This window comes from Xyrauchen texanus, chromosome 5 (genome assembly GCF_025860055.1).
Source record: "Xyrauchen texanus isolate HMW12.3.18 chromosome 5, RBS_HiC_50CHRs, whole genome shotgun sequence".
NCBI lineage: Eukaryota > Metazoa > Chordata > Actinopteri > Cypriniformes > Catostomidae > Xyrauchen > Xyrauchen texanus.
This window is the reverse complement of record NC_068280.1, coordinates 27,154,787-27,168,970: the sequence shown is the minus strand read 5'-3', so window position 1 is coordinate 27,168,970 and position 14,184 is coordinate 27,154,787. Positions and strand designations below refer to the sequence as shown.

The 14,184-nt window shown below is 39.1% G+C and overlaps 1 protein-coding gene across 1 annotated transcript in view; it reads left to right on the top strand.

Moving 5' to 3' along the window:
* Window positions 1-12,397, top strand: part of si:ch211-145b13.6 (uncharacterized) — a 32,271-nt gene extending 19,874 nt beyond the window's left edge. The window contains exons 3-4 of the mRNA XM_052127415.1: window positions 6,993-7,711; window positions 7,860-12,397. Of these exons, the coding sequence (XP_051983375.1) occupies window positions 6,993-7,711; window positions 7,860-7,953 (813 nt within the window). The 3' untranslated portion in view covers window positions 7,954-12,397. The remainder of the gene's footprint in view (window positions 1-6,992; window positions 7,712-7,859) is intronic.
* Window positions 12,398-14,184: the final 1,787 nt, after the last annotated feature.

The window sequence follows — 14,184 nt, the reverse complement described above, 5'->3', positions numbered from 1 at the left end:
GTGACTGTGGGGGCCATTTTAGTACAGTGAACTCATTGTCATGTTCAAGAAACCAATTTGAAATGATTCGACCTTGGTGACATGGTGCATTATCCTGCTGGAAGTAGCCATCAGAGGATGGGTACATGGTGGCCATAAAGGGATGGACATGGTCAGAAACAATGCTCAGGTAGGCCGTGGCATTTAAACGATGCCCAATTGGCACTAAGGGGCCTAAAGTGTGCCAAGAAAACATCCCCCACACCATTACACCACCACCACCAGCCTGCACAGTGGTAACAAGGCATGATGGATCCATGTTCTCATTCTGTTTACGCCAAATTCTGACTCTACCATCTGAATGTCTCAACAGAAATTGAGACTCATCAGACCAGGCAACATTTTTCCAGTCTTCAACTGTCCAATTTTGGTGAGCTCTTGCAAATTGTAGCCTCTTTTTCCTATTTGTAGTGGAGATGAGTGGTACCCGGTGGGGTCTTCTGCTGTTGTAGCCCATCCGCCTCAAGGTTGTGCGTGTTGTGGCTTCACAAATGCTTTGCTGCATACCTCGGTTGTAACGAGTGGTTATTTCAGGCAAATTTGCTCTTCTATCAGCTTGAATCAGTCGGCCCATTCTCCTCTGACCTCTAGCATCAACAAGGCATTTTTGCCCACAGGACTGCCGCATACTGGATGTTTTTCCTTTTCACACCATTCTTTGTAAACCCTAGAAATGGTTGTGCGTGAAAATCCCAGTAACTGAGCAGATTGTGAAATACTCAGACCGGCCCGTCTGGCACCAACAACCATGCCACGCTCAAAATTGCTTAAATCACCTTTCTTTCCCATTCTGACATTCAGTTTGGAGTTCAGGAGATTGTCCTGACCAGGACCACACCCCTAAATGCATTGAAGCAACTGCCAGGTGATTGGTTGATTAGATAATTGCATTAATGAGAAATTGAACAGGTGTTCCTAATAATCCTTTAGGTGAGTGTATATATATATATATATATATATATATATATATATATATATATATATATATATATTCCAATAAAAGAGGTGAATAAAGAGGAATCTTCATTTGTTTTCTGTGGATGTTTTTATGGGAATGTGGATCTTTCAGATCCATTTGAGGAGTGCCTATGGTTTTCATGTTCCACATTTTATCGTAAGTGTGTCATTCAGTGTGCATCAACTCGCACTGGTCTGGTCTTGGTCTTGACCCAGCATTGAGGGTTTGAGCATGGTCTTGGTCTTGTCTCGGTCTTGTCTTTGTCTCGGTTTAGGTGGTCTTGACTGCAACACTAGTAGCAGGTTTTATTTTATCGGAGAGACTGTTTTCACCAGGTATAAATATCAGTGTCTTTTTCTCAGAGGAGAGTGGCTCGGGGTGTAATGACAGTGTAAATTAGCTTTTTCATCCCAGTGACCCTGGTTCAACTTGCCTTTTGTCCTACTCTTTTTCACATTATGTTTCCTGACTCCACTCTTAATATTTTCTTCACTACTGCTTAGAATTAGAAATAAAAATGTATACAAATGCTTGACTTTTCTTGTAGTGACTTGGTCACTGTGAAGGTTGGTGAGTTGAGAGAAGAGTTTGATCTGGGGTCTGTCGATCGCATGCATCACTTCTTCATCTAGGGCAAGAGGGGTAATGGCTTTCTCCAGTGGCTCAGCATCGGCCATGTGTATATTGTATCACTCCTTTTGCAAAAGTCGTGGGAGACTAACCCGTACAAAAATTATTCATAGTTTTACTATAATATGGTGTTCATATAGTAACCAATTTTCTGTGATGGACTGGCCACCTGTATATTGTGTTTCCCTGCCTTCTGCCCGAGACAGCTGGGATAGGCTACAGCACTACCCGTGACACTACATAGGACAAGTAGCTATAGAAGGTGGATTAGATGGATGAATTTTTAATTTTGTGGCTATTATGATTTTATTACAATATACAATGTTGAAACTATGGCTACTGTTGTAAAATTAAGTTACATTTTTGATGATCAGGGTTAGGTTTAGGAAATTATCCAGCAGATCTTTTACGTCATCACTTAATGATGTCACTAATACATAATTTTAACATCACAGTGTCATGGTATACACGCTCACACACATTAAAGTAATGCCATATGTAAGCGAATAAGGCAGATTATTCTATTTTATTCAATTAAGTTATAATAATAAGTGAGTTTATTGTCATCAGTGTTTCATTCAGTGATCCTGCACATTAAATTCAACAATTATTGGATATAACTTTTCTTGGATACGTTTCCTACATTAAAGATTTTCACCTACAGTTAATAAAATTGTCTTAATGAACTTGATCAAAGAAATGTATGATACAGATCTTAACCATTTAAAATATAATCTGCATGCACAATACTCTATAGTAACATCTCCCAACTCAACAGTTTTTGCATGTTTTAATAAAAAACATATTTAATAAAACAAGATTTATGCATATTTCCTGCACGTTTTATTTGTTATTAAAGAAAAATTTCTTTACAACAAAGTCTCTAGAGAGTCGCATTTGCTGTTACTAAGGTGTAAATTATGTTTAGATTAAGGGATAGAGCTAGGTTTAGGGTTCCTGTGGGACCCCAACTAAACATATTAAAGACGTGCGTGAATGGTGCACGCAACTCTGGATAGACATTCGGCATCTGGATGGTTACCTTATAGGCACAACCAGCAGATTTATGACGAAAAGTCCGGTTCCGGTTTACTTGGGAATGAAGTGTCCATCAGTTGACCTCTATGGAAACATTCGTTTCTAAGGGCTCTTCAAAGCAGCTATTTATGACCACTTCATTTTAGAACGACCATTCAGCATGGCGGCAATGATTGTTCTTCCTTTGAAGTGCCCTTCGGAGCCTTATTTATCCCATTTGGAATGAAGGGGGCAGTCTTACTTCCAGACCTTTCTTTGCTAATTGTTTCACTGTAACTAGCATGTTAACATGAAAACAAAACTTAGTATAATGAACGTTTTAACATTGTAGGGCTATTGTTTACATATTATGAAAACTGAGGAAGAACATTTAGATCTGCTGAAGCCAGAATGGAAATCTAATATAGAACTGCCTTTTTACATGAAATAAATGTAAAACTGGAAAAAAATATAAAAAATAAAAATCAGTGTCTGTTCTAACTTATCCTCCCATTTAATGAGGGGAAAATGAGCTTTTCCTTGCCTGTGAATTTGTGCAGGAGTCAGATATTTGTGCAGATAATCTTTAATAAACGGATTAATGATTTGAGGATGTTTGGATTTGAGAATGCTGACATCAGTACATAAGCTGTATATAGAAATAAAGACAGTCAGGGCATGTATGAAGGTCCAATGGCGCTTCACGTTAGCACTTTTATCGAGCACTATGGACCGAGAAAAAATCCATTGCTGTACAAGCTTAAAAGCACGCTTTGGTCTGGAACTAGATCATGGATTACTTCTGATGGCACCTGAATGATTCTGCACGCACCGTTTAGTGTTGTTAAACTCACCACTGGGTTTTACGTAGAGAGTGCTCAGGGTAACACTTTAGAATACTGTATCTTACTTAATGCATAACTAATAAGGAATTACTGCAGAACTAATAGGTAATTCTTCATTAACACTTAATTCACTACAATTAACTACTAAGGAAGATGTGTTAACTAATCAGTATGTAATAGCATTTTATAGTTGTGTTAAGTAACGATTAGCTAATCAATAACTATTGAATTCAGTCATGCCTCCTGATGAACTACTTTTAATTATCTACTAATTCAGCAACAGGAGAAATAACTATTGAGTAACTGCTAATGAACAGTCGATTAATTACAATTACAATAATATCATAACAATTAGCCATTACAATATTCAGGTTGTGGCCCTTTCTTCTTCCTTACTTCTAATGTTATTTTTACTATGGAAATGCAATACGCATTTCGTGGAATTACTACACTCCCAAAATGAGTCATTACAGCAAATTTAGTAGTTTTGGCCTGTATGGTCAATTGCTTTGTGAGTGTGGTCTGTAACCAGAAATCAACAACGGAATGGAACCCCATCCCCACAATAGAGATTGCTAATGTGACGTCATCGTGACGTATTACCAGTGGTGAACGCAAAGCATTTTGGGAATCCGCGGCACAAACAGAAGGCACCAGACTTGATTGCATGGAGGGAAGAACGCAGTGTTCAAGGTGCCGTCTACCTGCTGTGTTATAAACTGCAATAGTCGTTCTCACGATAGAAGTGGCATAAAGCTTAATATAAGAACGGAAAATCCTTTTATCGTTTTCCAGCGTGGAAAAATAATAGTACAAGCCATGTTTCAGAGGTGACAAAAAGTGTGACGAATGGCATGGATAGTAGCAGTAAGGAGGTCCAAGATTACCTTCGATAACACTCCACCACACATGATGGTGTGTTCAAAGCATTTTCACAAAGTTAAATTACAGAGCGTAATTGTAAATGATATGTTGTGGGCAAATAACCAGCGTGTTTTGTTTGATTTAACCAGACCATTAGATTTGACGTTAGGCCAATGTTAACCGTTAACTAGCATGAAATGGCTAGAAAATGAGCTTAAGTTACCAATGTACTAAAGCGTAACGTTAATCAGTTTTAAATGTTGTACATCTAGGCTACATAGCAATTTATTTGGTGACTGTGTTTGCAGGCAAACCTGCCTATGAAATGTTGGAGTGTGATCCTGACTGGGCCTGGGATATGTGGTGCCTTGTGAGGGGGAGGATAAGACTTTGCTGGATAAAATTGTGATTGTGTGCTGTGCTTTGACCAATATGTGTCCAAGTATTGTTGTGAAGCCGTCGTGTTAGAATTATACACCATGCTCACATCTAATATGTAAATTATTATTTTTTTTTCAAAAGATTTTGTAATGTCACTTCTCACATGTAATTATTTTTAGCCATCTCTGTAAATAAAATACACAAAGACTGAATGAAATTCTGCCTCCTTTATCTGTATTAAGGAAGAATTGTGCAAAATCAGTTTGGATTGCAATACACAATTACATAACTTAAATGGTAGTAACAACCAACTTAATTTCAGTTTCTTTACATATTTAACATGTAAATACATTTAGATGAAGACATTTATAAAGAGTCCATCGAAAAGATAACTGGAAATGTATGAGGTAGGTTGTGGATGATAAGTCACAGACATGTACAAGCATCGCATTGCCATAACTCTTCTCTGGCTGGTGCGCTGCTGAATCCCACGCAACCTAAATGGAACCACTGTATAGGATAGTTCTGATTATCGCAAGTAACCATGTCTGCAAACATTCAGGCTGTCTGCAAAAGCACCACAACACAGCCTTTTCAGGTTGACCTCCCCTGACCAGTCACTATGCTCGTAAGAATTCAGTCCTTTGATTCCCTTTATTTTCTCGTCATATCTCGTCTTTGCATTAGGATGTAGTTTTAGGCGGTATGGTCCGACAATGTTTTCTTTAGCCCGCTGCATTTTGTAGGATTATATTCTGTTTTTCACGCTAATTTTTCTATTATTTTCATGCCACTAGCCTGCTATGCGATGCCAGCCTATGTAAACGGGCCAAACATACCCATAATTATTTGCGTTCTGATGACGTTGCCGCCCAGTTGGTCACATGTCTTAGCAATCTCTATAAGTGACTAGCCAACTCTAAAGTGAAAATACAGGGATCCCCATTAATGAATGATTATCTGGTAATTCTGTATTAAATAATCATTGGTTCCCTGTAATTTCACTTTAGAATACTGTTCCGGGTTGTAAGTAATTCCCTCATAATTATGTGGTAATTCTTTATTAATTACTCAGGGGTTCCCTGTATGTTCCCTTCCCCTCAGTCATTGCCTTACATACAGGAATAATTTACCCAAATGTAATGTGATATGTGCTGAGGAAAACAAGAGACACACACACTATACTGTATATAAATCATAAACCTACCAGAGGTAAGATGGCTAGTCACTTATAGTGGGGATGGGGTTCCATTCCGTTGTTGATTTCTGGTTACAGACCACACACACAAAGCAATTGACCATACAGGCCAAAATGACTAAATTTGCTGTAATGACTCATTTTGGGAGTGTAGCAATTCCACAAACTGTTTATTGTATTTCCATAGTAATAATAACATTAGAAGTAAGGAAGAAGAAAGGGCCACAACCTGAATATTGAAATGGCTAATTGTTATGATATTATTGTAATTGTAATTAATCGACTGTTCATTAGTAGTTACTCAATAGTTATTTCTCCTGTTGCTGAATTAGTAGATAATTAAAAGTAGTTCATCAGGAGGCATGACTGAATTCAATAGTTATTGATTAGCTAATCGTTACTTAACACAACTATAAAATGCTATTACATACTGATTAGTTAACACATCTTCCTTAGTAGTTAATAGTAGTGACTTAAGTGTTAATGAAGAATTACCTATTAGGTCTGCAGTAATTCCTTATTAGTTATGCATTAAGTAAGATACAGTATTCTAAAGTGTTACCGTGCTCAGATGTGTCAGACTTTGATGTGATTTTATCAAAATCAGGCGGAGGGTCAGATAAAAGTTATTGACGGGCAGGATTTGGCCTTTGGGCCGCCAGATGACTAGCCCTTCTATAAATTATGATATTGTATATATTTAGCTTATTATTATCTAAATGAATGCCTTGTGTTTAAATAGGTCATAACATGTTCTTCTGAAATATCCAATGTCAGAGTTCTTAATTTTAAAGTTTTTTAATAGTTATTTCTATTGTGGGACCACAGTTTGAACAAATTCTGTAGAATGGCCCATGTGATAGGCCAAGATGAACAAAATAGTCCTTCTTAAATTTCAACGATGCTCTAATCCAATTTCTAAGATTTTTCTTGTGGCAACCCTGCTTTTATGCTGAACATTAACTAAGGTAAAGCGTTAGTTAACTGTTTCATCAAACTTGGTGCTTAGCAGGCTTTGAATTTTTTCAAATTTTCCGCTGTGATTTAATTCTGCTTTCAGACTGTGGTGCAGGTAGCTGATGAGGTGAAACAAATGGACATGCTTCATAAAGCTGTGGATTTCTCATACAGCAATTGTAGGGACGAGATGCTGCAAATGGTCACAAAACCAGGAGGTCTGCTCCAGAGAGAGCTTAACAATAATCTATATTTTAAGTCAATGTGGCAAAGTAATGCAACATGTACGAAGAGGATTCCAGGAGGTACAAAGGAACACACGTCTGCATTGCAGAGCTATGTAGATGCTGATCCTAAATTTAATAAAGTATTCAATGCACATTTTTACACCAAAGGCAGGAACAGCACAAGTTACCAAGATTTTCCTTTCAAATCACTTTATTTCCTGCTGACAGATGCCATGCGACTTTTAAGCAAAGATATGTGTCAAACAGTCTACTCTGGCACAGAGGAGAAGTATATGGCAACAGTTGGAGAGATGTTCAGTTTTAGGAGTTTTTTTCCAGCCAAATTTAAATTTAGTGATGCATCTGAAGATACCGGAAATAATGGCGGGACTGTTTTCAGCATCACTTCCTGTTTTGTGGTCAGCCTTGATGAAAATGTATGTGAACCAGGGGAAATGGATCTGCTAATATATCCCACTGAAGTTTTCACAGTTAAGGCTATCAGGACTGTTAACAATAGTAATGATAAGTTTACAGAGATCACCTTAATACATTCAAAGGTTCACAGTCCTTTCAACTGTACCTCCCTTCTCAAGTAAGTAAGAACAGTAATGGATTGTTTCATTTAAAAAAATTCTAATAATTCTAAAACACTTTCATATGATATTTTTTATTATTTATTTTTATAAACTGAGCACATCTAAAGACAAGCTACTGACCTAATTTTCTCTTTCTGTCTATAGCTTTACCACACCTGAGGAATCCTCTTCAAATTTGCTGAGTTCCAGCTTATTGGCTCCCTTTCTCATGGTTTACTTTAACACTCTGGCTCTTTAATACACACAACTCTGTATGGTCACAAAGATGCATGAACTTATATGAAACAAGTAAAAACTACATTACTTTTCCTAATGAACACAAGTATGGAATGTTCCATCAAGTTTAAAAATAAAAATAAAGCTTTTAAAAAACATTTTGTGCTTGCACTAAACACAGGTAGCACATGTACATCTTAGATATATCTGTTTTAGATCTTTTCATCTGGAAAAAATCACAATCTAATTAATATCTGCTAAACATATTAAAAAGATCAGATTCTAAACATCTAAAACATCTTAAAGATATCTACTGAACATCTTATTAACATCCAAGACAGTACTTATTGTCATACATCTTATAAACGTATTGCAGTTGAGCAAACAAAGTAAAAAAAATACATCTTCTGATGTAAACACGCACACATCAAATAGACGTCTGGTTGATGTATGTATGTTATCAGTGAAATTGTGAAGCCTACACACATTCAGTGCACTTAAAATCTATTAACACCCATTTTAATTTTAATACACAGGAGGACACATAATATTTAGTGTCGATAATATGTGAATAACGGGCTTATTTCTTCCCTCATCTGGGTTCATGCGCATTGTATTTTCAGATTTTTGCCATTGACATGCAAGTGCCATCTTTACAGGTCACATACAGAGGTTGCTCTACAAATATTTGGTCACTTTGTTCAGATCCAAAAAAAGTAGATGGATGGTCATGCTAGATCAGGGGTCGGGAACCTATGGCTCTTTGTTAAAAAACTAGTGGCAAGCAGGGTGTCTCACCATTCACCAACACGTGATCGTTTAAAACTTTCTAGAGATAATTTTCCAGTAGAAAGTGTGGATGCGATTCCAAATAAATTTTTAATGCCGAGTATTATGCTGACGTACCAGCCACTGTGGAAGGCGACCCGTCTAATTTTTTTTATGACGTCTTTCTAAAATAAAAAATAAACATCGCAATTTTCCCCGGCACTATGTAGGCAGCAAAGACAGTGACAGGTCCACCTGCACTTGACCCACATGTGCACAGTTTGATTGACATCAAACACAGCCCCTTGTTGACAGCATTCCCTGCTTTCTTCACAGCCATTGGATACAATTATTTTATTGACATTTTAGATTTGTTTCCAGTGAGTTTATATAGTGATTTTCCTGTTGTAAACATAACTGTTGCTACTCTAGAAACAACATTCTTTCAAAAAATATATAAATATATTTTTATCAATTATTTAACAATTGATAAAAAACAAACCGATAAGGAGTATCAATCAGAGTAATAGTATTGATAAAATCCTAACGATACCCATTCCATACTTATGTGGCCATTAGGGGTAATAACCCACAATAGTATACCCCAAGTATAGTCTAACTACGCCACTCCCATTTATTGGACTGGGGTGGGAGGCCCAACTAATACCCCAGAATAAAGATATACCCCACACTAATGATATTCAAGTAAATGAACCAATTGAAGGCTGATGTAACAAAAGCAACGTAAACAATATTTATTTGAATCCTTTCAGAATGGTTAAAATATTTCTTTATATACAAAGCAACCATTAATGACAGTAATACATCAGCGGCACTTACATGAATTCTCATAAATAAATATTCATATGAAACACTACAATAAATGAGGTTGGGCCGGACCACAGTGCTCAATGTTGACAGGGATCCACGTTTAATTCACCATGAGTACAATGCTCCGAAGGAGTTCAGCACACCAAAACAGCAACCGAGGTTATACTATATCAACCATAAAATGTTTTATTAGGACACAACAATTCTAAATCACACCACACAAATGGTCACCTTAATACATTGAGCATTGAGCCCTGCCCACTAATTATAAGAACATAAGCAATGACCGCTTCAGTATAATAACAAATAAAGTGATATGATCAGCTGTACAGAAAGCTGTCCAAATTTCACATACCACTAGCACTTCCCTACCCCAAATTTAGATATTGCACACTGCCCAAATACAACAAGTTGTCTCAATAGTAAAATATCCATAATCAGATGAACATGACCTTAATCGTAAAGTTCCCAGGCCTGATATAACTGAATGATAAAAACATACAAAAGTTTCATACATGAGAAAACAGTGGCTGGATGTCCAAACAGAGTACACAAACTGCAAAGACCTAGAATGACAAAAACACACTTATTTATTTATCCCCATAACCCCCACCCATGCACCCCACTGGTGATATACATTGAAAACACTTGTAAACCTTTGGAACACTCACGAGAGACGGTGTTCATTCACAAAAGGCTCCTAATGACCCTGTGTGCACTGAAGCTCACAAATGCCGGAGCGGGCACCAGCCTGTGTGCACGGATGAAGGAACGCACGGGGCCTGGTATAATGATGGGCTACACATAAAACAAACATGAGTCTTTGCAAGACCAAAGTCTAACAATTAATTGGATATCAGGCTAACAGATACCTACTTTGGGCTAAACCGCCCGCACCAACACACGGCAGCAATTATGCAAACACTCTGTAACACCAGCACCGTCTGTTAAAAACCATAGGATATAAATATACTCAGCGCGTAAAGCAGGGGACCGTCTCAATGCCTTGACTATACGTACCTAGACACGAGAGAGAGCATTCCCAGTGTAACAAACTTAATTTTGGATTTTAGTTAATTGTTGTTACATTGAGTGCCTTTACACTCTATGGTGTATATGTGTGTGTGCAGTACATTATCCCCTCGGGGCTTGCCGTAAATGGTGAGTGTGCATGCGCACAGAGTCTGTTTTGTTGTTGTGTGCTTATGTCCGGTTTGTTCGACTACTGGTGTGTAAGCTAATAAAGAGAGAAGCTCGGATTAAAACTCTGTCTGCAGTCGTTTGTTATTTTCTTATTTCTAAGTATCTAGGCGAACTCCACGCCAACGCTCGGTTACACCAGCGAATATCAAACTTCGTTCTGTTTACCCGCCCATTCTACAAAATAAACCACAATATAAATCACACCACAGCATCTCACGGCTCACATCAAAACCACACTCTTTAAGGGAAGCATACCTACCGGCGTTAAACTCCGAGCGCTTCCGTGATTCCATTACTGGTGACTGCACATGCACACACACACTTCAACACGCGGGACGCCAACACCTGTCTGCCTACGCTCACCTATAATCGCGGTTCCACTCCCCTCCGTTTCCTGTCTAAGCGGCCGACAAAACACAAGAACCAGCCCTTATGGACACCTCTACATTAAAGCCCTTGCTGCTCGCTCCTGGGTCCTAAAGTCCCACTGGCTACACTTATAAGGCAATTATATTGCAACCTGCTGGAATTACTAAAGCTTGCAATTAGTTCATTTTTAGGCCTGAAGTCAGCGAGAAAATAATTGGAAAATGTTGTCTCTGTCCATAAATCCTGATGGCGGCCCTGCTCCTAGACACGCACATTCATAAAGTTTTGAGCCTCCTTTCCCAATAACTATTGACCTTGGCTGTTAAGAGCATTTTCTACGAGCGATTTTCTGAACGTTCGTTATTTTTTATGTGCACCCAGGGGGTGAAATAGCACCCGCCACACGCAAAATACGACAAGACTCAATTCAGTTTGCGAGCTCCTCTCCAAATGTATTCCATGCGTGAGTAATTTTGCTCATCTACCCAACAGGTGGGTGACCTGTATGATGTCTTGGAGTGACACATGACAAGAAATGCTGTTAGTCAAAAAGACGCAATTGAAGAAACACACTTTATTATATTTTTAAGAACAGACAAAAGAAAAGCTGTCAATGCTCGTGTCTGATTTGGCGTGCAACGGGACCCTTTCTCGTGAAACAAGCATGTAAAGAGTTATCACTCCTTTGTTTCTGTTTCATTCAACTGAAAACTGTTTAGAAGAATAATGTAATCTATGAGAATGCTGCAAATAATCTCCGATCATTTCGAGAAGTACTGTAACGGAGCAATTCGCTCTTACACATTGTAAAGCGCAACTCTGCAGGTTGATTAATATATACAGATATCTTTGTATTAAAGAAACAAAGACGAAAGTGATTAAATCATAAAGTAATACAAGACACGTTCACCTCCAACCTAAAATGTTGTTTCCTTTAAGCAGCATTTCTTTTCTTTAAGCAGCATCAACTGTATTACCAAAACGCAATGCAAACACAATCCATAAGAAAAAACATTTGGCAGCATTTTTTGGGAACACAATTGAATTTTTTAGGGTCATTTATTATGATGATTATTATAATTATCTTTACATTTATAATAGTATTTAGTTCTTGATTTGCACCTGTTGCCGCTTACTGATACTTGCATGATGGCAAATGCGGCCATTGGAGACAGTAAATGATTGGATTTAGGGAGGTGGTTATATATAAGGTTTTTTAATCACTTTGTTATTTTAATTGCTTTTTTCATTTTGTTTAAAGTTCGATTTGAATTTAGAAATGTTTTTTGTTTAAGTTTTTCGTGTTTCAATGAATTTATATAAATTTCAAAGCAAAATCAATAAAGTAAAAATATTCACCGACCTTGGGGTTGATCATATAATCAGATATTTTACATGCAATTATTATTCAAATATTTTTTTCATATCGCCCAGCCATAAGAGAAGTTACAATTTTCATGAACAATTGCAAAATGAATTTTATGGGGACCCTTACTCAATTCCAAATTGCAACATGTTCAAACAACCTATTCATTTTTGCATATTTGTTTGTTTTTGAGTAGTCTATGGGCAATATAAACATTTTATTTTAATAAGGCCAATGAGAAATTGGCAGACAGAATTTGCATGTCCAGGAGAACAGGGAACAAGGAAGCTTGCATGTGTCTGTCAGTCAGGTTTTTGCACTGAGGAGCCGAGAATAAGGCATAGCCTTTTACAGTGGTAGGTCTAGAGCCGTGGCAGGAGGGACACAACGTCTTGTTCCCATCCCTCCCGTGATGTTCCCCTTCTGTGACTCACTCGATGTTGTGTGGAATGAAGTGACATAAGGGCTCCCATTCAAAAGCGCCACTTATTAGTCAGTGTTACGTGAACTGCCGACACAGATTCAAGCAGGCTGCTGCATGCTAGAGGCAACTGTATCGGCTGTATGTAGCCCTCTCCAATGCCCCCAAAAGAGATATCATATACAGACCTTAGGTTCTCAACACCCCTGAGATGGGAACAGTTCCTACATGACTAGCATGGGAGTAAGCCTGGCAGCCGCAGCCTTTTCTCTCTCTATGTCTCTCACATAGAGTGTGAAGCAGCTGGGGTTATCTTAGCACTATGAAATGCGTCGGGGAAGGCGGTCCTTCCCGGTCCGATTCTTTCAGGGGGAAAAGACCCTGTGGAGGCCACATCCTGCCCAGACTAGGGGGAGGTAATATGTGGCAAATACACCAAGAGGGATGTGAAGTCCTATGCAGCACGGAGGTAAGTCCTGCCTGATGAGGAAGGAGCTCTACAAGCACGGCGACCGGGGGCAGTGAGACTGCCTAAGGGAGACGCAGGTCCGCCGACAGGGGGATCGTACTGCGGAAAATACATCACAGGGAGTTGCCTGAAGAGGGAACTAGGCCTGTGGAGCCCTACCCCAGTACAGAGCACATGTGGCTCGTAGTGGGTCTGGATGTGAATTGCTCCACTGAATTTGCAGGCCAGAAAGCTAGGGAGGAGAGCATCCAGGCAGCAACGCTTAGTCTAACCTGGGAGAGAAGGTGCACTGGATCAACTTTTTGAAGGGCGCTGTGTGCAAGCGGAACACCCGGTCAGCCGTTCTGCATTACCGAGTTCTACCTGCTCGGACCTGACAAAACACGGGATGACACCGACTCAAAATGAGATTATAAAATCTTGCAAAGGCACTGGGTGTTGCCCAGCCCGATACTCTGCAGATGTCTGCTAGAGAGATGCCGTTGGCCAGTGCCCACGAGGATGCCACACTTCTCGTCAAGTGTGCTCGAACCCGCAAGGGGGTGGGCATGGCAAGCCAGTGAGATGGCGTCAACTACCCAGTGAGTTAACCTCTGTTTGGAGATGGCGTTCCCTTTCCGCCATCTGCCGCTTGCAGGTTCATGACCTGGTCCCTGAAGGGGGACGTAGGAACCTTGGGCATGTAGCCCGGTCGCGCCCTCAGGATAACGTGAGAATGTGCTGGACTGAACTCCAGGCTCTTGCTGACAGAGAACGCTTGCAGGTCCCCAACCCTCTTGATGGAGGCTAACGTTATCAGGGGGGCCGCCTTCAGGGAGAGGGCCTT